The 25,223-nt window shown below is 42.8% G+C and overlaps 2 protein-coding genes across 3 annotated transcripts; one reads left to right on the plus strand and one right to left on the minus strand.

The window, feature by feature from the left end:
- Positions 1-34: 34 nt before the first annotated feature.
- On the plus strand, positions 35-8,239 carry LOC115798002 (high affinity cGMP-specific 3',5'-cyclic phosphodiesterase 9A-like). Of its 2 annotated transcripts, none has more exons than XM_030754642.1 (14): positions 35-361; positions 2,006-2,155; positions 2,325-2,364; positions 2,440-2,542; positions 3,729-3,859; positions 4,347-4,406; positions 4,568-4,745; positions 5,152-5,274; positions 5,349-5,441; positions 5,921-5,988; positions 6,072-6,174; positions 6,517-6,621; positions 7,203-7,349; positions 8,022-8,239. In XM_030754642.1, exons 1-14 carry the CDS (start codon positions 274-276, stop codon positions 8,121-8,123), a joined length of 1,491 nt encoding a protein of 496 aa, XP_030610502.1. In that variant the 5' UTR covers positions 35-273; the 3' UTR covers positions 8,124-8,239. The 2 variants fall into 2 exon arrangements, with proteins under 2 accessions (XP_030610502.1, XP_030610510.1); XM_030754650.1 differs by having other exon boundaries at positions 6,072-6,171.
- Positions 8,240-9,993: 1,754 nt separating this feature from the next.
- LOC115797938 (H(+)/Cl(-) exchange transporter 4) lies at positions 9,994-18,025 on the minus strand. Its single transcript, XM_030754530.1, has 12 exons — positions 17,860-18,025; positions 17,112-17,266; positions 16,916-17,015; positions 16,256-16,443; positions 16,054-16,176; positions 15,470-15,676; positions 15,234-15,314; positions 14,496-15,041; positions 14,228-14,414; positions 13,567-13,965; positions 13,265-13,481; positions 9,994-12,682 (listed from the first exon to the last, which is right to left on the minus strand). Exons 1-12 carry the CDS (start codon positions 17,873-17,875, stop codon positions 12,592-12,594), a joined length of 2,310 nt encoding a protein of 769 aa, XP_030610390.1. The 5' UTR covers positions 17,876-18,025; the 3' UTR covers positions 9,994-12,591.
- Between the last annotated feature and the right edge of the window lie 7,198 nt (positions 18,026-25,223).

The raw sequence follows: 25,223 nt of genomic DNA on the forward strand, positions 1-25,223 counted from the left end.
TAATTATTTGCCGTGGCTAAACCAAATCATGACCCATGCCAGACGCCGTAGAACATTGCAGAAATATAAGTTGAAATATAAGCAGAACGGCGACATCTGCCGGCAGAAGCGCGCAATTACACACGGAGCCCTGCAGGTGGGTGCAGGACAGGCGGTAGGTAGGTGGGTGGGCTCTCTGTCAGCTGCAGGTGACCCCTTTAACACATTCAAAGGTGTGCCAGAGTCAGAGTCATTTCCATTTCTGGAGCAGGCCGGGCCCCACGTGGCTCCGAGATGACAGCAAAAATAATTTATTTTACGGTGAACGGGAAGCTGGAGCGAGCGGAGTTTGGAGCCCACTGCTCTGCTGCAGATGTCAAAGGTAAGAGACAGGGCCTGCTGTTTGAATAGTTATCTTAAAGCTTCAGCTTCGCTGCTGTGTTAGACATTTCAGATCATCAAACAAATTTTAAGATTAGACAAAGAGAATCCGAGTAAATACAAAATACAGTTGTTAAATGATTTCATTTATTACGGTTAAAAAAGCTGGCCCACTAAGCTAAGTTTCTCCTAACTAGAATGTGTCTGACAAAGTGAAGTGGGTTCAAAGATCTAAAAAAGCAACACATCACACCAAGATCTAAAGAAAGAGCTGAGAAACAAAGTCATTGACATCTATCAGTCTGGCAAGGGGACTCATCCAGGAGGTCACAGAAGAACCCAGAACAACATCTAAAGAACTGGAGGCCTCACTTGCCTCAGTTAAAGTCAGAGTTCATGATTCAACAATGAGAAAGAGGGAGAGCTCCAATGAGAAAAACACCACTGACCACAAAGAACACAAAGGCTCGTTTCACATCTGCCAAAAACATCTTGATGATCTCCAAGAAAATATTCTGTGGACTGATGAGAGAAAAGCGGAACTTTTTGGAAAGTTTGAGTCCTGTTACATCTGCATAAACTAACACAGCGTTTCTTAAAAGAACATCACACCAACAGTCAAGCATGGTGGGGGTGGTGTGATGGTCTGGGGCTGCGTTGCAGCTTAAGGACGACTTGCTCTAACTGATGGAACCATGAATTATGCTCTCTACCAGAAAACCCTGAAGGAGGAAGTCCGACCATCAGTTCATGCTGTGAAGCTCAAGAGCACTTGGGACAGTGATCTGAAACACATTAGCAAGTCCACCTCTGAATCCCTCAGAAAAACAAAAGTTGAAGGTGAAGGTTGTGGAGTGTCTGGATTTAAATCAGATTGAGGTGCTTTGACTTTAAACAGGCCGTTCATGCTGGAAAACCCTCCAATGTGGCTGAATTAAAACAATCCTGTAAAGAAGAGTGGACCAAAATTCCCCCACAGAGATGTGAGAGACTCACTGCCAGTTATCACCAACACTTGTTTGCAGTTCTTGCTGCAAAGGGTGACACAACCAGTTTTTATGTTTAGAGGTCATTTACAGGTAAGCTTTAGATAGGTTTTTTTTTTTTTTCCACTAATAAATGAAGTCCTTATTTAAAAACTGCATTTTGTATTCAGGTTATCTTTGTCTAATATTACAATTTGCTATATGTTTAAAAAAAAAAAATCAGGAAAAAAGTACATTTTCACAGCGCTGTAAGTTTCCATATTTCATGAATGTTCCTGCAGCTTCTGGGTGATGGTCTGACCTCCATGTGGCTTTGACAGGCCCTCAGCTTAAAGAGTCCATCTCGAGAGAATCATCAAAACACCATGTGACAGCAGGGGCCTTGACCTATTATGTAATTCTATCCACAGTAGGGAAAGATAAAGGAAAGCTCTTCTGCTCGTGAGCCTGAATAATACCAGCACTAACATGAATCTAAAATACTGGAACAACGGTGAAGGAACTCTTCAGTACCGTTTAAATACTTTAAATGGCTGTCTCTGTGTGAATAATTTCCCCACAGATAATAATACATCTCTATGGAAACCTGTTTCTTAATAATGCAAATAAGATAAATAATAAAAAAAATAATTTAATGCAGTCAGATCTCCGCCTGACAGATCTGTTCCATGCGGCGGCGGAGGCGGGTCCGCGCCACATCCTGAAGATGTACGACATGAGCGGCAGCGTGCTGAACATCTCCCCTCAGCTGGAGGCCAACAGCGAGGACTCGCACTACAGGCTGGAGGTGGTGGCGTCAGACCTGCAGAGTGAGCAGCTTCATCAGGGCTGTCCACGGGACAAACCTTCAAATGTTTCCAAACGTTCCTCCATCTGAGTTTAATCCTCTGCAGACTGCACTCATATACAGAAAATGCAACAATAAAGGGAGAAACATAATGTGATTATAATTGTTTTCATTTTTGTGCTTCCTTGCAGGTGTAGCAGTGCTGCCGGAGCTGGACGGCATGGAGCACAGGTGAGAGTGTCATGAAGCGAAGGTGCTTTATTGTGAAACAGACTCACTGCTGTTTCCTGTTTTCTTGGTCTTCAGGCTGCATCGCCTGGAGAGCAAGGTCACTGAAGATGTGGCAAAGACCCCGGAGATCATCTGTAAGCTGAAGAGCCAAGTGGAGACTTTTAAGAGGAAGCTGGAGGTTTGTCACACAAATAGAGTTTAATCTCATAAACACACAGTTATTGTTATAATAACACACAGAAGATACACAATCAGAGCTCAGTCTGTGAGAAAATAAGGAGTTGGTAAACCTGCACTGGCAGCAACTCCGTTATTTACAAAAAAGGAAAAAAAATATTCAATTTCCCCTCAAAACACATCAAATTAAATCCAGTGGTGAGTTAGATAAAGGCAGCAGTGCAGCAAGGACACATGCATATATACAAAAATGCTTCATAGTAAAAGCCTATGTGCAAAAGTCTTGAGCCACTCCTAATTCCTTTATATTTTGTTTTCAAGCAGTCAGATTTTCTTGTAATCTTTTTAAGTGGTCTTGAACACCATCAGTCATGGATCGGCCTCCCCAGAGCCCGGACCTCAACATTACTGAAGCAGTGTGGGATCATCCTGACAGAGAACAGAACAAAAGGCAGAAACATCCAAAGAAGAGCTTTGAATGTCCTTCAAGAAGCCTGGAGAACTATTCCTGAAGACTACTTAAAAAAATGAGAAGAAAGCTGCCTCAGAGAGTTCAGACTGTGCTGAAGAATAAAGCTTGTTAGAACTGTACATGCAGTATTTGCATGTATGTTTGCACATGTTTCAATAAGCTACTGCATCTATTTAACCTATTTCAAGAAATGAGGCTTGGTTCAAGACTTTTGCACACTACTGTATCTGTGTACAGTTCAGCTAAATAAACCTTGATGTAAAAATCAAACCCAACACATTTATCAATTTCAAGCTGCTTATTCATTTTAAATCATGTTTAATCATTATTTATAATATAATATCATATCTCAGAATTATTGTTACATTTAGTTGGGAAGCTGAAATGTACAAATAGTTATGGATTTGTTAAATATTTTTTTCATACTTTGGTCTGTGTGACAGATTTCACATTTCACACCATGCAGGATTAGAAAGGCCATTGAAAGTCTGAAGCTTTAATGAATTTACTTTGTAGAAAATCAGAGACACGCCTCTATGGAGCACGCCTGAAAACTACATTTCAACTATTTTTCAGACTAAACATTAAACCCCTTCATCAGTATCAGAGGACCATAACAGACATGTATGGCTTCACTTTGGTCTATTAGTCTGGCCCACTTTGTGAACTTTAAAGTGAAAATGAAAAGTAATAATAAAGTTTCCTTCTCTCTCAGAGTGTGGCGCACCTGAGCTGGATGGGTCTGTTTAAAGACGACCAGCATATCTCCACGTTCTCCTCGAACACGCCTCGGCTCAGCGTGCAGGAGGAACGCCAGCAAGTCCACAACAAGTTCCTCAACTTGAGGTGAGCCCATAAGATGATGGTAGATGATGGAATCTACCAAAACAAACAAAAAATGGCCTCCCACCCTCAGCTTCCTTGTTCATTTTTAATACCCTTTATCCAGCTTTGATTGTGGGGGGAGGCTAGAGCCGATCTGAGCTGAGACTGGGGAAGAAACACCCTGGCCAGGTCACCAGTCCCACATTTAAATAGTTCGAGAACATTCCCTCTATTTTGGTTTGTATTTAGTGTAATCTGGGATCATGTGGCTTTAAAAGTAGAGTTAGAGAAAACCAGAGAGCAACGATGAACAATCGGGTTCATCCATCTCCTCAGCTGATGAGTTATGACTTAAAGACTCCTACAAGTTACTGCAAATTTAAAGAGCTTTTCTCACAGAAATTACCCTGTTTTAAACAGTTAAGCAAATTTCTAAGTCAGATCGAGGTTATAAGTTTTTCCTGAACATGTAGTTTCTTTATTTTGCACCGAGTCTGTGTTGCTGTAGCTCTCTGCAGGTGACAGAGGAAGTGCGAGAACATCTAAAAACTCCCATCTTTGACAACTGGTGAGTACAGACCCACATAAAACACACTCTCAGACTCACACACACACACACACACACACACACACACACACACACACACACACACACACACACACACACACACACACACACACACACTCACAGTCCTGTGTATATGTGTGTGTGTGTGGTGCTGCTGACAGGCAGTGGGAGGAGGCAGAGATGCTGGTTCTGCTCCAGGTCATGTACACTGACCTGGACTTCCTGACGGCGTTCCACATCCAGCTGGACAACCTGCAGAACTTCCTGTTTGAGGTGTACTGTCACTACAACACCATCCCCTTCCACAACTTCCAGCACTGCTTCTGCGTCACCCAGATGGTACGAACAGGAGGAGGGAAACACCTTTACCTCAGACTCAGAGGCAAAGACAGCCGGAAACAGAAACATCAAAGAAATTGAAGAGAAACTGGCGTATTTATAAAAAATCTGCTGCTGGTGGGTCTGTGGACTCTATAGAAGACAGAACAAAGCCTGAAATAAAAATCATATTGCAGTTATGTAGCTTTTAAAGTGTACTAAGTTTTGTGTAGGTCTACAAAACATTTGGTGATGTCCATACAGTAAAGTCAAAAGTGTTTGGCTTCATATTCTGAGCCTCCTGTATTTGCACTTTCTAAAGGAAGTTTATCAGGTCAGGAGCTCTTTTGCTCCTGTGAGTGCAGAGTGATACTGTGCAAAGATTTCCTGATGTAGCTGTTGTCCTCTGCGGTTTCTCATTGTGCAGATGTATGGACTGATGTGGCTCACAGACCTCAGGAGCAAGTTAGAGTCAATCGACCTGCTGATCATGCTGACCTCGGCTCTGTGCCATGACCTCGACCACCCCGGCTACAACAACGTCTACCAGGTCAGGTTTATAACATTGTGGTCTTAACATCAAGATGTTTCCCTGTTCTTAATGTGGGTTTATTTAAACTGCAGATTAATGCACAGACCGACTTGGCTCTTCGTTACAATGACATGTCACCCCTGGAGAACCACCACTGTGCCGTTGCCTTTGGCATCCTGTCCAAGGTACAAAAACACTGTGCATTAACGAATCAAAAAGACATGATGAAGATGTTCAGAAAACCTCCAAGTATGACTGGAAATATTCAAATTACAGAGAAGCTAAGCTGATTTTTTTAAGATGACTGTGACAGACTGTGTTTCGCTTCTATAATTACACATTTCTACTGTGTGATACATTTTGACTAATGACAACATTGTCCATGTGCAACACATGTACATGTACAGTAGTTTAGCTTTAAAAGTCACCATACACACACTAAAGGGGTCCAAGTACGGATCCCTGTGGGACGCCACCATAACTCTTTCATCTTTTATCTCAATCGGGTTTATAATTTGAGATTACAAACACCCCAAAATACACTTACATTAGCACAAATAAGCCTCCAGGAGTCTCTTTTAGTCAGTTCCAGTCACTCCCCTGTTTGAGTGCTTTAGCTGCTGGAGACTCATTTGAAAGCTGTAAATTAACTTTCCCTTTGCAGCCAGAGTGCAACATCTTTAAAAACCTGACCAGCGAGCAGTACAAACACGTCCGGGGAGGAATGATCAAGTAAGACCTCAGCGCTCAGCTCTGCCTCTTCATGCTGATGCGACAGACTTATTTCTGTTTCTGACAGTTTGTCACATTTTCAGATGTATTCTGGCCACTGACATGGCGAGACACAACGAAATCCTCAACAAGTTCAAAGTGATGCAGCCGCTGTTTGACTTCAGCAACACGGACCACAAGGAAGTGGTGAAGAGTTAAACTGGAAACCTTCTTTTCTGTTTGCATGATTTTTGTTGCCTTGTTTATTTTACAAGAGACTTTCTCCTCCTGTTTGGATTTCACAAATAAGAGAAATACAAATTTTTTTCTTTACTTTTCATTCAGTCTAATTTTTGGCATCACTGCTGTTGCAGTTCAGTTTCAATATATCTACAATATCTGGTTAATAGGTTTAATTATGAAATATCCAGTGGTCACCCTATATTAAAATAATGGTCTAAATATATTAGAATTAAAAACAGTGCTCTTATTTTGAAAGGAACATCATGCCAACAGTTCTCACCTCTGGCTCTGCCTCCTTGTTTGCAGCTGATGAAGATCATGGTGAAGGTGAGTGACATCTCCAATGAGGCGAGGCCGATGGCGGTGGCCGAGCCCTGGCTGGACTGTCTGCTGCAGGAGTTCTTCAACCAGGTTTTTACCATCAGTTTACTGATCAGTACGCAGGAAGTGGGTGGAAACAGCTGCCTATGAGGCATATCGAGTTATTAACCTCGCTTATGAATTTTAGAGGAGAGAAGGTCATGTCACTGATACAAAGAGAAGAGGTTTAATATGCGACACACAACTTAAGAGCCTGTCAGCTTAAAAAAAATACCCAACACTTAAGACTGACCTTTAATGCTTAGATGCGGGCAAAGAAATGCAAATATTATAAGACTTTATATAATAGTTTTGTTTTTTGGAGTCTGTTTCATGTAAAAAGATGGAACTTCAAATTTTCTGCTATTTGGAGAAAGATTGAGTATTTTAAGGAAAGAACATGGACTAAAGTTTAGTGTATGACTCAGCTGTGTTGCTCGTTAATGAACAATATGCTGAATATTTTAAACCACATCTTTGTATTTTTTTTCCCTACAAAATGTAAATCAAGCAGCAAAACTCTGGATTAAAAGCTCATCTCTTAAATAAATTCTTCAGCTTAACTTTGCTTTCTTTGTTTTAGTAGGAACATATTTAATACCCATCTTCATCCTGCTTTGGTTTTGCTGCAGAGCGACACAGAGAAGCTCAAAGGGCTTCCGGTGACTCCGTTCATGGACAGAGACAAAGTGTCCAAACCGTCCTCTCAGACCAGCTTCATCCGATTCGTTCTCCTGCCGCTCTTCACCGAGCTCACCAAGCTCTTCCCCTGCCTGGAGGTAACACTGTTTTTATTTTTAATCTGATCCTGTACGCAGTCCTGCTCTCTGAATCACAGCAGGGAAGCAGCAGAGGCTTTAATGGAGAGCTCTGAAAAACATTAACTACTACACAAAAGACCAGAGCTGAAATTATTTATGTGGTTTATCAATAAATTAGCAAAAATGTGACCTGCAACTAATTTGAGCTTTGGCATCACTGCCAAAAATGCATGGCAAGTTCAGCTGTTTATTCCTCTGATGTTACATAGAAAACTATAAATAGTAATCTCTGATTTTTTTATTAGACTTTTAAATGATTATTACACAGTATTAAAAAGCTGAAACATGTTAATCTTACTGTTTCCAGACTGTATGTTATTGTGGAAGCAGTTTTGTGCAGCTCAGAAGGGTCAGTATTGAAATATTGAATGAACTGGTTAATATGCGAGGATATTAATATTTTAGTCTTCTGTTAATATCTTTAGACATTTCTGTTTTGAGGTGTGGAAAGTATAAAAAGAGGAGAGAAATGTACTGTATGCAAATGTTCAGTTACGCAGAGATAATAAAAGAGAAAAAGCAGAAAGCAGGAAAAAGATGATGAACATCGTGACAGTGTGTGAATTCACTCTGACACACTGTGCAGAGGAAGAGTTTTTATTACAGCCTTTATTTTGTGCTGTTGTGCAGGAACATATTCTGGAGCCGGTGCAAAGAGCGCTGCAGTATTACTCTGAGATGGAGAGAGCCACCAAAGAGGAGCAGGAGGAGGGAGGGACCAACAAACCATGAAGAGGAGCAGGTGGAAGCGCCCCCTCTACAGACTGAAGTTAGAACTACAACTAAGGAAGATTTTAACATCTGCAACAAACAAACAAAAAAAATCTTTATTAGAAGTGTATTGTGTATATTGGGAACATTTAAAATAAACACACATGTGGTGTTAATGTTTTTATGGTGCAGTTTGGATTAAAGCTGCCTTTAACGTTTGTTGATATAAAAAAAAAACAAGTGAATGAACATGATGGTGAATTTCAATAGGAATGAATCATCTATCCGTGCATTTTGTAACTGCTCACCTGACATGAGGACACAGGGGGCTGGAGCCTATCTCAGGGCGAGAGGTGGGGTACACCTGAGCAGGTTGCTACTCCACAGGGTGAACACAGAAGGACAACCACACCTAAAGAACATGAACACGAGTGTCTTTGGAAATCCACACAGAAAGACCCGAGCTGATCACTTTAATTCAGTTTCATTTATTTAGCGCCAAAGCACAACAACAGTCACTTCAAGGCCCTCAGGAGGTCTGAACACACAACCTTCTTCTAGAAGACCAAAATGATCAGCGTGCAACAGCACCATCTGGTGGACCATGTCAGTGTGTACAGTTTCCATTTAAACAGATTCTGCAAAGGAAGTTAGAGCTGCTGCAGAAATAATAAAAATTGTTTAATCTACAATAAAAACAACATTGTTCAAAGTAAAAATATCACAGACCCGCAGCGAAGGCCTCATAATATGAGATGGAAAAAGTTTATAAAAACAGAAGTGATAATTATAAAGAAAATAACAAATGGAGTTAAACAAAAATAAGAATGAGAGAGAGCGCAATTTGGAATGAGTAATATGTACACAATGAATCTAAGAAACAGCAGCAAGAAGAGATAACACATAAATGTGTTTGTGTGAATCTTACATCTTGACAGGTGTGTTCACCTGTACAGTTTTATAGAGAGCAGAGGTGATGATTTCCTGAAGGCAGGAGATTATTACTGACTGGTTCAGTCCAGGAGGAGACTCAAACTCTTCGGGGCTGTCACGAAGGCACAGAAGCTTATTTTTGCCACTGGGGGCGGGGTGTTGTAGGTCAAAGGTTTAAGTTAGTGTCTCGACATTTTGAGTTATTCAGAAGTAACTAAGAAAGACTTGGAGACCGGCATATACAAGCGTCCACATATGGTGCCAACAGCTGTGGCGCCCCCTTGTGTAAATAAGGGATCAGCCGGGAGAAGCTTTGATGATGTTGATGTTATTACACTAAAGTTAAATTAGTAGTGGTGAAATATTTTAGGTTAACTAAAATAAAAACAGGACTTCTGAAAAACTGAAATATTGTGTACTTGCAAAAATAAAAATGTCAGTCTTTACCAGCTTGGTCAAATTTGCCTGAGGAGTTGTTCACAGTAAAACACTAAAGAGAACCCACTCTGAAAGCAACTAAACTGGATGCAAAAGAGACAAAAATGAATGCATGTTTTTATTTGACTCACTCATAAAAACATCCTGCTGCCACAAATATGGATCACACTTACAAATGTGGATCAATCCGCCGCTGAAAGTAGTCCTCAGTGAGCTCTCAGTAAGAACTGCAGAGATAGTCTTTAAAGAGGACGAGCTTACAGAATATTTAATATGAAATTACTCAACATACTTTTGATCAGTAATTTTTTCTACTCATTTTTAGTTCTTGCTGTTTAGGAATGATAATCATTGTTTAATAAAGAGTTTCATTTACTTTAGAAGAAAATTCATGAAATCTTCAAACTGAACCAGCTGTGATTTGTGATGTTGACTCTTAAAACTGTGACGCTTTTAATTAGCAGTCAAAGTGAAATTTTACACATTAAAAAAAAGAGACTCAGAGTCGTCTTTATTCTGAGGGTAACTCAAAGGTTTTATTGATTCTTCAGTCCCTTTTTCCGAAGCCCACAAATAAAAGTGCAGATGTTTGATTTCTACCGATGCATCTCATAAACACTTAGCGTCCAAATAAAACATTTAATCAGTGCGTTTCAGACAGAATAAAGTTAATTTAAAAAGAAATGATTACAATAAATGTCCAGTATTTACACCACAGAGAGGGTTTCAGTGAGCAGCATCCGTTTTTTTTTACACCATCACAGGAACCGAGCACGCTCAGTGACCTTTCTGGAGATGATATTATCTCTGTGAATCTTCCTGTTAGTGTCACACACAGTGACAGTATTATTAACATCAGCTTATAGGACCTCAGCTCCAAAGCACTAAAGCAGCGTCAGACTCGTGAATATGAAATCGCTGCTTTAAAGGCTCCCACACACGGGTTCTGTGCTGCACCGGGGACACGATCCTCACATTTAGCTCCTTTAAATTCAGCTTTTCCTTTGACTTGAGGAACACGAGAGCGACAAGCAAAGAGATGTTTATTTGGCTTTTAATTTTTAGGCAGCTACTGCTTGGACAGCAAGCGTGACATGGCAACATTTCCCTTTACTTTGTCTCTATGTGCAGTTCGCGATAGAAAAAAGAAGAGAAGTTAGCTTTTTTTAAAATGGATCAGACTAAAACTGAGCTCTGTGTGTGTGTGTGTGTGTGTGTGTGTGTGTGTGTGTGTGTGTGTGTGTGTGTGTGTGTGTGTGTGTGTGTGTGTGAGCCTTTAGATCAACTCAAGCAGGTTTCATTATCTGAAATATGAACTTATGAGGTGGGTACAAAGCTCTGCGACTCCACCCGAAAGAATTCAGATACATTCCTGTTTTAAATTTGACCGATCTCCCCTTCAGTGTCGGCTCCTCGTGCAGCCGTGGATCGCGTCCAGCATTTAGATATACAACTGCCTCAACGTCCTTTTCTGACCATCTGTGGCTCTGAGACGAGCCCCGGGTCTCTCCCAGCGAGTCAAAACAGACACCTTCAAACCTGAACTTGTTTTTGGCCAGTAAGAGTTCTTCATCAAACCACCTCATCAGCAAGCTTAAAGCTGCAGAAAAGACTCTCCTCAGCTGTGGAAATGACCGCTGACTCGATACAAACTAAAGGTATCTGCACACATTTAGATCATTAATGTGAAATACAACTCTACAACCAATGAAATTATATGGGTTAAGAGACCCAGCAGCACATAAAGTTATAAAAATGAGCTTCTATACCCTCCCTGCAGGCCAGGAAAAATACTCTGGGATCTCTTGGCTTAGGGGGCTGTTGTGTTGGACACCGTTATATTTTTATTTTTCTGGTTTGGTGTTAAAGTCACAGAGCAACTTAAAATGACTGGAAACGATCCAGAGATGCACGCAGATCCTCTTTGAAAAAAAAAAAAAAAAAAAAACAACCCCAAAAAACAACAACAACAACAACAAAAAAAAAACAGGTTTGTGTTTTGATTTTTACAGGTGGAGTTGGAGCGCTTTGTGATGTCACCTCTCACGTCCCCTCTGTGCAAAAAATCTGACTGGCCGATAACGAGAGGAACATCGAGCGCTACATTAAAAACAAACAAAAACGAGGTTTAGTGTTTCAGGGCTCCTCCAGGTCAGATTAACAGATGCCAGTCAAATGCCACATGATTCAGAACAACACGCAGACACAGGCAGCAGTAATATAAATATGGCAGCAACACATACAATAAAAACAATACAAAGTGCAACAAAGTCGTCAACTTTAAATACAGTCAGCTGCAGACAGCTGGTCCCAGATTACCTCCGAGCACGAATCTGCTGTGATCATCTCCACAGAGGATCACGAGCATTATCTCATTCAAAAAGACATTAAAGTACACTTCATATCTGCCATGTTAGCTTCATATCCAGTTTTAGTACATTTTATTGAGGTGTTGTGTTCAATTTGAACTCAAATAAGAGCTCCAGGTAAAATCTGAACCCAAACTTTTGAAATGTGTCGTTTCCAGCCTCAAGATTAGCTCAAAATTTTTGGCGCCAATTTGTTGACAAGCCCTCCACCAGATCTTCTCTGTGCCTGCGTATTTTTAAGTTTTCTGCCTGTGAACTGATCACAGGGTTACACCTGACTGAAGAAAGGAACCTGCAGGGAAATGAGAGCCTATTTGAGCTTCATTGCTTTGCTTTTACCTCCATAAAAATAGAAGAAAAGCGGAAAGTTTGGGCAGAGCAAACCTTTCTGAATGAGATAACACCTGCTACATGCCTGTTAAAATCTACACTGTGGGCCAAAAAAAGCATGGCAGCAAAGAGCCTCAGTGGTCCAAATTTCATTTAAATATGAACAGAGACGATTGTGATTCACTCCTCAGACACAGTCGACCACATGCCGCCCTTCATGCGAATGTTTAAAGTGAATGAGCAGCAATAAATAACCGACCGCTGAGGTCGATTCACTACGTTTGACAGCTTTCCTGCAGCGGGGGGTGGGGCTTGCCTGTCAGGAGGTGGGCGGGGGTTTTTCACAGGTTGGAGAGCAGCGTGGCGTCGCTCCAGTTTCACCTATTTACACCATCAAAACAAGAAACCCGCCCCTCACGCTAGTTGAACATGATGGACTCTGGATCCTGGTTCATCATCTGGGCCATGTGACGCAGAACGTCCTTCTTGGTGATGATGCCGAGGAGACGTCTGCAGGGAGGGACGCAAACAAAGGTCAAAGGTCGCCACTCATGTAATGATGAATTAAAGAAAAAAAAAAGTGCAGATTAGAGGAGATAAACAGTCTTAGAGCCACAGGTCTAAGGTCAAAGCCTCTAAACATCTGTGAGCGTCAGGATCATGCCACAGTTTGAACTTCTGCACCAGTTTAATGGCAACAAGCATTTATACCCTGAATGTCTGACCCACGTTCTGATAAGTCTGGGGAAAATTTCAGCATGCAGGACAGCTGCCTGAAAGCTCTCCTTTCCTCTGCATTTTGATACCAGTCTTATCTTCGAGCTGTGATTCCTTCTGGGTCAAAATAATTTTGTTGACCTCCACACAATACCCATAGTTTACTTTACCAATACTTTCCTCATACCAAGTTTCAGAAGAAACTGCCAATAAATAAGGAATGAGTAGTGATTGATGCTAAACATCAATGTGCAGTATTTCTATATATGCAGCATTTATTCTGAACTACAAACTGTCCTGATTCACATATTTCAGGCTGTAACTGGGTGAAAGCTGAATCGAGGTGAAAACAGATGGAGGCTGCCGTGCTCTTACCCGCTCCTGGTGACCAGACACTGGCGGAGGCCCAGCTTGCGGAAGATGTCCACCACCGTCTCCATGGGCGTGTGGTCGGTGACGGTGAAGGGGCTGAGGTTGAGGATGCGTCGCAGCTTCAGAGGCTGCGGGTTGCTCGCTGGCAGCTGCGGCGCGTCCTCTGTGAAGTACACCACTGAGCTGCTCACCACGCCGTCCGGCTTCTGACGGGCGTTTTCTGTGGACAGATGGGGGGAGGAGCCAGTGAAGATTCGCTAACGAGTTCTATGTGTGGGTAGGATGTGTTTATATAACCAACATACTGATGGCGAGCGTGAGGTCCCGGCGCTGGACGAAGCCGATGAGCCTCTCCGACTCTCTGGACACGACCACGGGGAAGCCGTTGTAGTCTGTGTCTTTGATCAGCGTCTCCACGTCCTCCACTGTCGTGGAGTCCTGCGTGAGGACCGCCAGAGGCGGGTCGTTCCTGCGGGGCCCCATCACATCGGTGGCCAGGGTGCGGTGGGTGAACTCATCCCTGACGTCCAGGTATGGGTACCCGTTGAGCAGGATGTGCGACTCGTAGATGCCCTCCTTACCGAAGGCGTCTGCCACCCACTTGCTGGTGACGGCAGCCGCCATCAGGGGGACGATGTACTCTAGGCCGCCCGTGAGCTCGAACATGATGACCACCAGGGAGACGGTCATCCTGGTCACGCCGCCTGAAGGGACAAAGGAAACTGCTTTATTACAGGACAAGAAGAGATTAGTTTCAACCAATCACAACATGAGGAATTTTTGATTTTTAACATTGAAGGGACTGAAGGTTTTTCAGTTATGGGAAGCTGATCGACACCTGAAGAGATCACAGTGATGTTGCAGATCAGACACGTGTGCATGCTTGCATCAAATCCAGAGCAAGTCATATTAAATGTCTTATACATATACACCAGTCAGGCACTGATGTGACCTGCGTTCACTGACCCAGGCAGGCAGCGGCTCCCACCATGGCGTACAATCCCGGTGTGACGCAGTCGGCGCCAGGCCGGCACCAGTTTTTGAAGATGATCCAGTCGTGGTGGTGGTATGCCATCTGCTCCACTGCGATCCCGACGATCCGCCCGGCAATCGCTCCAACCGCCATGCTGGGGATAAAGAGACCTGAGGGGATCTGAGGAGGAAAGAGATCTGCTCAGGGAAACAGGAAAATGAAAAACACAGATTCACAGCTCGTCATCTTCCTCAGACTGACCTTCATGCCAAAAGTGAAGATGGTGATGACGATCTTGAAGATGAGCGCGAGGGCGAGCTGCCACAGGGCGCTGTAGACGCCAGGACCTGCCGGGCGGTCCGGGATGTCGTCCACTGGCCGGCTCATGTTGGGGTTGTTGATGTAATCGCAGAGCTGAGATGACTCCAGTGCGCCGCAGTCGTTAAAGAGCTCCGAGATGAGCTCGCTGGTGCTGCGGCGAGTGTATGGGTTGGGGTACGCCAGAACAGCGGTGATCCCCGTCACAGCAATCACCTCCAGGACTGGGTACTTTCCCAGCTGGGTCGTCTTCCTCCGGCGGCACCAGGCAATGTTGGCCCGGATGAAGAGGGTCCCCCAGAGGCCGCCGAAGACACCGAGCAGGATGAAGGGCACCAGCTCGGCCATGTACCATGGGGTGTGGTACTCCACATAGAAGAGCACCAGGCGGCTGTTTCCAAAAGGGTTGATGGAACGTAGCGTGAAGGCGGCAACCAGAGCGGCAAAGAAGGAGCGCCACAGAGTCTTCAGAGGGAAGTAATAGCTGACCTGCAGGAGAGGAAAGGACGCATCATCATTAGGAGAGAGATGGAGGGAACCAGACTTGGTCTATAGAGAGACAAGGGGGAGGAGGATCTACAAATACTTTGAAGATATAACCAGAGAACGAGATAGGGAAAGGAGAAGGAGAAACATGACATAAATGCAGCTTGTGTCTGGGTGTCGGGTCCAATAATTGACCTCTTCCAGGCTGAATAGGACTCCTCCAATGGGTGCGCCGAAGGCCACCGACACTCCAGCTGCTGCTGCCGCCGACAACACCTGCAGGACGCAGAAACACAAACATCAAAATACTTTGTCCTTCCCTTTATTGAGGGAAGAGAGTTAATATTGTGATCAAGTTGTTTTTAAAGACTTATTTAAGTCTTGCTGTCATTAAACGGTGAGAAATTAACAGTGTTTTTAACGCAGCGTACCTCTCGCCTCTTGCCCTCGTTCTTGCTATACTTGGAGAAAAGGCTGCAGAAGAGGTTTCCGCAGCAGCAGGCCACATGCACCAGAGGACCCTCCTTCCCCAGACTGAGGCCTGATGACACCGCCAGCACCAGGGTGACCGTCTTGATCAGCAGGGTCCACTTCCCGAGGTAGCCCCGGATGATGAAGCCGCTGAGGATCGTCTTGATCTTCACAAAACACGCAAAATGTGTGAGCGAACTGATGACTGTGGCACTCCAGTTTTATCTTTCACAGAGGGTTTATCAGAGTCCAAGATGATGGGCTAACCTCTTGGCTTAAACTAGGGACATTTTTCTTAAAGATATCACTGTAACCTGAGGTTCACTCTCCTGAAGAAAGAAGGAGATGCATTTCTGATCCAACAATCAATCAAAGCTCCAAATCTGAAGGCTGACTTAATGTTAAAATTGCACATGTGACAAAAGAAGACAGAAGTTTGTTAATCTGTGAAAATGTTGTGTTAAAAAAAGAAATGACTAGTTTTATATAAGATTTATAAATTTGATTTTTAGTCCATTTTGTTTAAACTTAATGTGTGCGTTACCTCTGGGATTCCTGACCCGCAGGCGTACGGAGCGAACACTCGCACCAGCGACACCGCCAGGAAGGAGAAGAGCAGAGCCCACAGGACGTACAGGAAGTAATTCAACACGTACGCGCCGGCTCCCTGAGAGAACGAAGAGTCAGTACATCACACTCTTCACTTATTTAAGAACACACGTGATCATTAAAGCGGACATCCAAACCTCGGCGTGTCCCGTCATAAGCTCCGCCCACTTCTGCCACTGCGGGCACTTGTCCCGGTCGTCGAAAGTGGTCTCGTTGGATGTCCAGCAGCACTGCTCGTGGCTGTACCAGAAGGCTGAGAGGCACACGCCCTCCTTCAGGTCCGTCATCCAGTCCACGGCGAGGTCGATCACGCCAGCCAGTGTCCCTGAGGAGAGCAGGAAGAGTCAGTCCGGCTCAGACACACATTCATCTTGCTCAGGCCTCTCCTCTCTCTCTCTTCCAGCTTCACTTCATTTGCTGTCAGAGCGTGGTGAGGTCAACAATAAAACCCTCTGACAGACCGAGAGACATCTGGAAGTTTAATGTAAAGCAGGAAAAGCAGGTGCTAGATGGTAGAGACTGACCGGAGAGGGTCCTGATTATAGATCTGAACCTTTAATTTACCCTCAAGCAACCAAGTTATTTGAACAACAAATTCAGGGAAGGAAAGAGGTTTATAAAGGTGCAATGAAAGATAAAGATACAGCTGAAGGTGAAGAAAGCCAGAGTCCTGCTATGTGACAGCTACAATTATTAGTCTATTAATCTCAAAGACAGAGCCAGGGAACTTTAAGCCAATCAGCACGAGGAGAAGGAGGACATATGGTAAGCCTTGTATCCGTTGTCCTCTGACTGACCTGAGAGGAGGCCGATGAGCAGCATCACCACCCATCCAGACCAGGCATCTAGCAGGCTCTTAATCAGCTCCCAGAGGGACTCTTTGCTCTTACTGGTGATCTGCAGACACACAGGATCAGCTCATGATTTGTGTGGATTTCAAAATAAAAGCTCCCATCTGTAATGAGACAGAGAGGAAAAGCACAGTGCTCTCACCTTGCGGTGGCGGTCCGTGTCCCTGGATTTCTCCCTTAGCCAGTCGATGGTGTGGAAGTCTTCGTACGTGCTCACGTCGGGGAAAGGCTCGTCCAGGAAGTCCATCAGGTTCCCGGCACCGTTCATCTCCTCTGTGGGCGTGGCAGCGCTCACACCTGGACAGGGGAGGACGTCATAAGTGTTAACTTGGTTACATCCAGGCAGGAAACATCTAAATACACACTGAAGGGTTTATTTAACTGAACTCTGCCTGATGGATGTTTATGCTTGTCAGTTTAATGAGATCACCTCCTCAACATAGTCAAATCTGTAAATATAAATTTAAATTAAAACTCCCTGATGAGATGAATAACCAGGATTTTTGTTTTCCCTGATGAGGATCAGCAGGCTGCTGTCAGCCTTCATTTGTGCAGAAAGTCTGTTTTTAGGTGATCAGCAGATTGAATTAATTAAATCACAAAACTAAAGATGCCGAGGAGCTAAAAACAGGAGGAGCTAAAGCATTACACCTGCCAAATATCACAGAATGAGTGCAGATCTCCTCACATTTACCTGCCAAGTAATAAAAAAATATTTCCTCTGGCATGAATACAAACATCACCGAGTGTGTCCACTGTGTTTGTTCTCTAGTTAGACTTCAAACCTGAAATAATCTAGCAGCACAAACAGCACAGCTGCGCCTTTATTTACGTTAGCGCCTGAAGCTAACCAGGCTAACTCAGCATCATTTTACTCCCTTTTTTTTTACCTTCAGCGGCCTCCATGTTGATAAGTCCTGACCGCTGCTGCTGGAAAACACTTCTCTTCAAATTTTAACTGTTAGGCGATCAGATAATAGGGACATTTTATTTATATTCACAGAGGACAAAAATAAATAAAAACCGACCGGAGAGGAGCGTCGCAGATTGCTCCGTGCAACCTGTCAATATCGCGATACTTCGGAGACCTCGCGTTGCTTCGACTCAACTCAAAGCTCGTCTACACCTGAGTTGTCACTCCCGGTGAAAACCTTAATATCTTCACCTCTGGTACTCCTGACCTCAATCATGCTGCACCCTAGGCCTGCCCAAGCCTTGAAGGGGCCCAAGGCAAAATTAGATTTGGTGGTCCCCCTCATACTACTCCAGCCTAACCGTTATTAATGCTGGAGGATTGAGTTGAATATAATTTTTTTTGGCGGGGTCTCTTTCTTTTTCAGCCCCATGTACATAAATCCATTGAAAAATGTATTTCAGTATGATACATATTGTAAAACTATAATATGTCTATGACACTGAGTCGAGTGGGACAAGTATCAATGCATACCAAATTCAATCTAGAGGGCATAGGCTTTTTAGAAAATATCTGATTTAGGTGTTTGACCTACTTTTGCACCTAATTACATAAGTCATTTGTAATAATAATTACTGAGCATACAGAATTGCTCAGCATCAGTGGAAAAATATCAAATACAAGTGGTCAGCGCCCAGTGCTACAAGAGTACTGTAAATATGTTGTAACACTGTTATACCACAAAATGGTGTGGCAGTACCTCAAGACCACAAATGAGGCATGAAAGCAATGTCTACTAATCTACCCATGCAACCTGACCTAAGTGTGAAAACAATGAAACACTGTCACCACAGGAACAGTGAGTAAACCAGTCGGATTAAACCACCACAGCTTACAAATGCACAGTTATGTCTGAACATGCATGCATGAATAAAGCCAAGATATGCCCAGCTAGCATGTCCCGGCCATTGAACCATGCAAATATTCAACAGTACTGACATGTAAGTGTTATGATTCTGCAGTGTAGCAGGCAGGATAAGGACCAAAACACAGGACTGAGGGAAAGCGTGACTCAGAAATACACAACTTTATTGCTGGTTGCACATCACGTACAAAGAAACTAGGAAAGTTCAACTGAATGTGTGTGTGTGTGTGTGTGTGTGTGTGTGTGTGTGTGTGTGTGTGTGTGTGTGTGTGTGTGTGTACACACTGTAAAATATAAGTGCGTGGACGCGTAAGTGATTGTATATGAAAATCACATTTCTATTCTGGATTTCTTTTCTGCCCTCTTGTGGCCACTGGTGGGAATTACAACCAAATTCTACATGGTTTCTTAGAATTCGGTGATTTAGCATCTATCCATTCTTTCCGAGATCAAGAAACCTTTAACCTGTAACCTGATATAACCTTTATTTCGTCACCTTCCTAAAATAATGGCCTATTATTTTTTTGACAATAATGCCTTTTTTTGTGCGCCATGATTGTTCCATTATTTAAAGAGGGTGTCTATTTATAACTATAGACTGAAATATTTACATGAGAGGCCATTTTATGTTAGTTTGTTTTGTTTTGTTTTTTTTATTTTGTTTTTATTAGTTTTGTTGTCAGTTTAAGTCTTTTTAGGTATTTTGTAGAGGGCATAAATGGTAGATGCAGAATGTAGGAAAATCAGTACGATAATAAAAAAACAAACAAAAAAGAACTTTTCGAACGCAGTTGGCTCATGATGTTGTAGTCTCAAAAAACATGTCCATCAAACCCTCATCAGGCAGATTATGATCATTTTTACCAAACTAACAAATACCAAAAGCTACTCTATATTTGATAACCACGAGTTTTAAAATGAGTGTGTGGGACCAACAGCAACCTCTGACTTGATGATCTAAGGTTTCCGCAGGTCAGAGATATACTGGGGAGCGTGACTATGCAAGGCCCTAAAAGTTTTTTAAATGAAAATCTAAAATTTACTGGTAACCAATGAAGATTGCGCCTTTCCCTTCCTGTGGGTGGAGTCCTCCTGATTTCCGAGCTTCCAGCTGTTCAATTCTCACAGTACTTTAGGACCAGGTTGAGCCTCTTCTCTCTGCCACAACCCTGGTGGTGGTAATTTGGCTCGCTGAAGTTCCTCTCATTGGGCTCATTAATGCAGTCCTTAATCTTGTTTCCTCCTCTGCTCTTTAGTGAAAGTCTTTGCTTAAGAGACGGCTGCAACACCCACAGCATAAAGGACCTCTTTCACAAGGAACCACTCACCTGCACTCTCAAGCTGGTTGTTACCTGGAAGGGAAAACTCAACTCCACCTGGACACACTTACCTGTCTTCCTCTGCTAACCACCTGCTGCATTTCTCCATTCCTGAGCTTCAGCTCTGTTAAACTGCTGCAGAATGCTAAACATCTGTATGATTTCTCCATGATATCATGTAAATCACCAGTGCCATGATCCAGATCCATGATCTCAAACCAGCACTCAGCCAGGACCCCTTCAGTCACATAAAATTTTTCTAGTCTTCAGTATGGCAGTATGGTCTGTTCTGGGCCCTTCTTTAAACTTTTGTGTGCGTACATGAGAAGTCCAAGGTGGGGTTAAGCAGCAATGTTTGCCCCTGTGGAGCAGCAGAGACAGACACAGTGGGGGGAATAAAGGAACTGGGTTGAAGTCCACTTGCAGAGAAAGTAGCTGAAGCGCTTAAATAATGCATCCTGTATAAGATTAGACAACTGGCTTGGCACTGAGTTTTAGCCGTTGGCTTGTTAGCATGCTTCAAATTGTGGGCGCCTGCCAACCTAAATCTTTTAGAGAGAGCGGTTTCTCGGTCAGTAGGGCACAGTCCTCTTGTAGTCAGGCCAAAAGTCTGACGTTCACAGCTCAAGGCTGTATCCAAACTGAGGAAAATGCCATCGCCTTGACCTCTCTGGGGTCTTGTACATGTGTACCTGCATGCAAAAATCATTGACTCCTATATACTGACTGTAGGCATGACTGAATGACGGGCATAGTACATCTGTTTGCAAAGGCCTCTTTACTCCACTGCTCTACAGTCAAACAGAGGTTTGACCAACCTGACAAAAAACAGAGAGAATCAAACCTGTCCAAACAGTAAATGGCTGCTTAAAGTGGGAGTTGTCTCCTTTGGAGGTGGTCATTGACCCACTAATGATCAGTGAGCGATGAAGCTACATGGCTGTAATTCCTCATGAACTTCTGAAACTGGCCCAGGAGTCAGAGCAGCTGTTTCCATGAAGTAGGTGTTGGATAGTCGTCAACTGCTCAGATCTTCTGAGGGTCTGTCTTCAGTTGCCCCCCTCTCAGTGATATACCCAACAAAGGTAGTGGATTGTATGTGAAACTCACATTTCTTTGTTATTCACATTATTGTAAAAGCAATTTTCACAGAGCCAAAGCTCAGTGACAGGAGAAAGCAACAGGTAAGTGGAATTGAAGCCGGTATTCTGCTGAATAGGAGAACACAGATTGGTGAGCAGCAGGGGGTATTATAGTCAGACGATATTTTGCAGAGTGTGGAATTTGAGTTCTCTCTTGGATTTTCCTTCAAAGCTGGCAGGCTGAGGGATTCCAGAGGAAGAGCAGGTGACAGAGAGCGGAAGAGAGTGGGCAGGAATTCTTACTTTTCAATAATAGTGTAGACTTGGGAATTGAGGGAAGTAGTTGCAGGTGTAGAAGTATCATTTTCCTTTGCAGGAGAAGGTTTGAGAGTCAGCTGAGCGGTTACATTTGTTCCTCGATTGTTGTCTGCCAGAGTCAAGGATCAGGCAGCACTGAAACCCAGGCCTGCCCCAAATAGTGACATAATCTGCATGATAAACTTTCTATTAAGCAATTTAGTGTCTTTAATTATGGAAATGTCTGATCAACAAAGTGTGACAGTTGTCATGAGTTACTGTGGATTTGTATAATCAACATACACTAATACTGTAATACCTGCTTAGTGTGATAATATTATAGAGTTGAATAAAACTTTAGGCATCTTCACGGCTCATCATCTGCCTCCATCTCACCTTGTCCCTAGCATCCTCCTCTGTCACACCGACCCTCTGCATCTCCTTCTTACATCCACAAATCTTCTGTGGTCTTCCTCTTTTCCTCCTGTCTGGCAGCTCCAACTACCACATCCTTTTTCCAGTATATCCACCATCCCTCCTCTGCACATGTCCAAAGCAGCCTTGCCTCTCTAACTTTGTCCCCAAACTGCTCAACCTGAGCTGTCAATGAAAATCTGAGATCCATTTTTTTGTTTTGTTTTGTTTGTTTGTTTTTTGTGTCAGTGCCACCGACCATCACCCTGACACTCACCTCCATGCACTCCACCGTGCCTTCACTCTTCTTCACGTCTTTTGTGCACTGTCCTTTGATTTGGATCAGGGATGTCAAATTCATTTTACTTTGATCCTAAGTGTATCAGACTGGTGAAACTCCTCTCTGTCCATGTAAATACTTTTAACTACATACGTAATTCCTGAGATGACTGAATCATAAAAAAGAAATGCACATGTCAGTTTTTTCTACATGATAAAGAAATGCTGCTGTAGTAAATGGAAGAAAGCTGTCAGCACTACTCTTTGTTTATCTCTTAATTAATTTGGTGTATCAATGGCAGTAGGGGAGGTCTTTATCAGTAGGAAAAGCTGTAAAATTTACAGTTGAAAAATAATGTTAAAAATCCAAAATCTATGCCTGCCTTCACATTTTCCCAGTCCATCCAGTGGACCAGTTTGCAGTCTTTGCTGGGCCAATTCTGGTCCCAGGGCCTTATGCTTGACAGCTCTGTTTTAGATGATTGACCCCAGGTATTTAAATCCATTTATCCATTCACTGTTACACTTGTCTCCCTCTCATTCACACGTATGTTTTCTATCTTGCTTCAACTGGCTTTCATTTCTCTCCTCTCTGGTTTGTACCTCCACCTCTCCAGACTCTCTTCCACCTGCTCCCCTTGCAAACAAGGAGGGGCTCAGAGTCAGTCCTAATTCCACCCCCACCTTAATCCCATCTGTAATTTTGAAAATATTTTTTTTTCTGATTTAACAGTGTTAGATGAAATAACATTGTAGCACAAGCCAGCTGGGCTCAGTCAGCAGAGCAGAGTTTTAGGAGTCTTTGATGCGACTCTGTCTGTTGTTACACTGAGGTCACACTTTAATCAGAGCTCTTAAAGCAAAAATTTCACAAAAAAGGTTTGAATAGCTACATATCTACATATTCGTTCAGTAAGTTGCTGTGCTGAAAATGAAGAGAGATGATGGCAGTAAACAGTGATACTGTGAACACTGATGTGGAGTCCTATAACCAAAACTGGAAGTTCTCCATTTCAAACTCTTACAGTTATTTATTTACATCAAATAACATCAAACAAAAAAATGATTAAAAATTTGTCAACTTCAAGACAGTCACATCCAGGAGCTGGAGACTGAGGAGGAGGCAGAGGAGATGAGTCAGGAGATCCTTCATCTGCAGCATCAGGTGAAGGAAATCCAGGAATGTGCTGCCAGAATGAGTCTGGAGTTTGTGTGAAACAAGGTCTTAATTTTAAAAATGTGCAGGTTACAGGGATACGCACGGATCTCTGTGATCAGGTACAGCAGCATAAAGAAGATTTGCTTCAAATCAAAGAAAAAGAGTTCTCCCAGTTTCAGACTACAGCAGGAGGCAGAGAAGGCCATCGCTCCTCTGCGGAGTCAGGAGAAGGACATTCAGGAAAACGCTGTCTCCAGAATAAGTCTGCGGTGTGCTACAAATTAGGCTCTCACTTCTAAGCAGGAAGAGACCCCAAGCAAACAGCAGCAGCGTCTCAGTCAGGATTATCACCGTCTGTCAGAAGACCTGCCACAGATGTGACACGCTGCCAGTAACAAACTGGGTTCTTTGCTGTGTTGTCAGTTATGTATTTTTGTTTGTTGTTGTTTTTTGTTTGTTTATAACAACAACAAAACTCTGAAAATGGTCATGCGCAAAGACACTGAGTGAAAAAGCAGAAGACGTCCAAAGAAAAACTTTGAGAGACCTTCTGAAAGCCCGGAGAGCTACTGCTCAAAACCAGCTTTACAAAATCCTTGGAAACAAAATCTAAAGATATGAGAGGTGACTCACAACTTTTGCACATTTATTAGCGTTTTCATTCTTGCACTGACAGCATGTGTCTTCAAAGAAACACTTTACAAACTTGATCAAACAGTGTTTAATCATTTGAATTAGTATTTATTATTTTTTTATACACACTGTTTCATGAATTTATTTCAAATGCACAAAGATGTGCAGACATTTACCTTTTTCCACAATCAATTTGTTTCTGATCTTAAGCAACAAAATCACAACAATGTGCTGGTCCCATGAATATGTTTCAGCCTTTTTCCTATTAAATTAATAAAGAAAGCTGTAATTGATGCCTCCAAAATTAAATGTGATAATTTTGCTGGATGACTGAATAAATAAACTTTACCTGAATTTAGCTTTGAAATGGACAAAACACAACAAAACATAGAAATTTGTTTTGTATTGTTTTATTTAGATAATTTTTTTATTATTGTTTTTATCCTAATCCCACTTAACCCTGAATTAATGTAAGACTGCTGCAGCATGACCCCTGAAAAATCCCACTGACGGCCACATTAAAGGTGCAGCTCTTCTTCTGCCATCATTATCAAATAACCTTTCACATCCTAACACATATAACCATTGTCATGCCCCAGCTACAGCTAATTCACCATCAACTAATGTTCTACTGATACCAACATTTCACCTGTGATTATAAGGCACAATAATCTAATTCAAGGCTTAATAATCTGATTCCTGTTCCCTGTAAATCGCAGCTCTCTAAGACTGCCAGTGCAGCAGTTATAGCTCTTTTTAACTTTAGTTGATAACTACATGTCCTCATTTGCTGACCTAACAACATCAAGCAGCACCTGTGGCAGCAGATGTTAGGACAGCTTCTGGCTCTGTGCATGAAGTTCATCCTGACTGTCCGTTCCATCTGCAGGCTACCGGCTAGTCCAGCTTCCGATGTGGATTTGTGTTGGAGGAAGCGTGCCTCAGATGGTGTTAAAGCGGCTTACTCCAGCTAAGACGGTTCCTGTTGTTTTAATCTGCAGGACAAGTGTGCCAGTTTGAAAGGCTAAGAAGAAAATCTCAGTTTACAAACTTAATTTAAACCAGAGACAAAATGCATTAAAGTCTTAACGTTACAAAGTAATGAAGGATTAATTATATGTTTAGAGGATCTTCTGTCTTTTCATTACAACATCTTTTTATTTAGTGTAGAGCCAAACTGAGCAATTAGAATCAACCATTGGCCTTTTTTTTTTAGCACAGGTTTACAGTTTG

This window comes from Archocentrus centrarchus, chromosome 2 (assembly GCF_007364275.1).
Source record: "Archocentrus centrarchus isolate MPI-CPG fArcCen1 chromosome 2, fArcCen1, whole genome shotgun sequence".
NCBI lineage: Eukaryota > Metazoa > Chordata > Actinopteri > Cichliformes > Cichlidae > Archocentrus > Archocentrus centrarchus.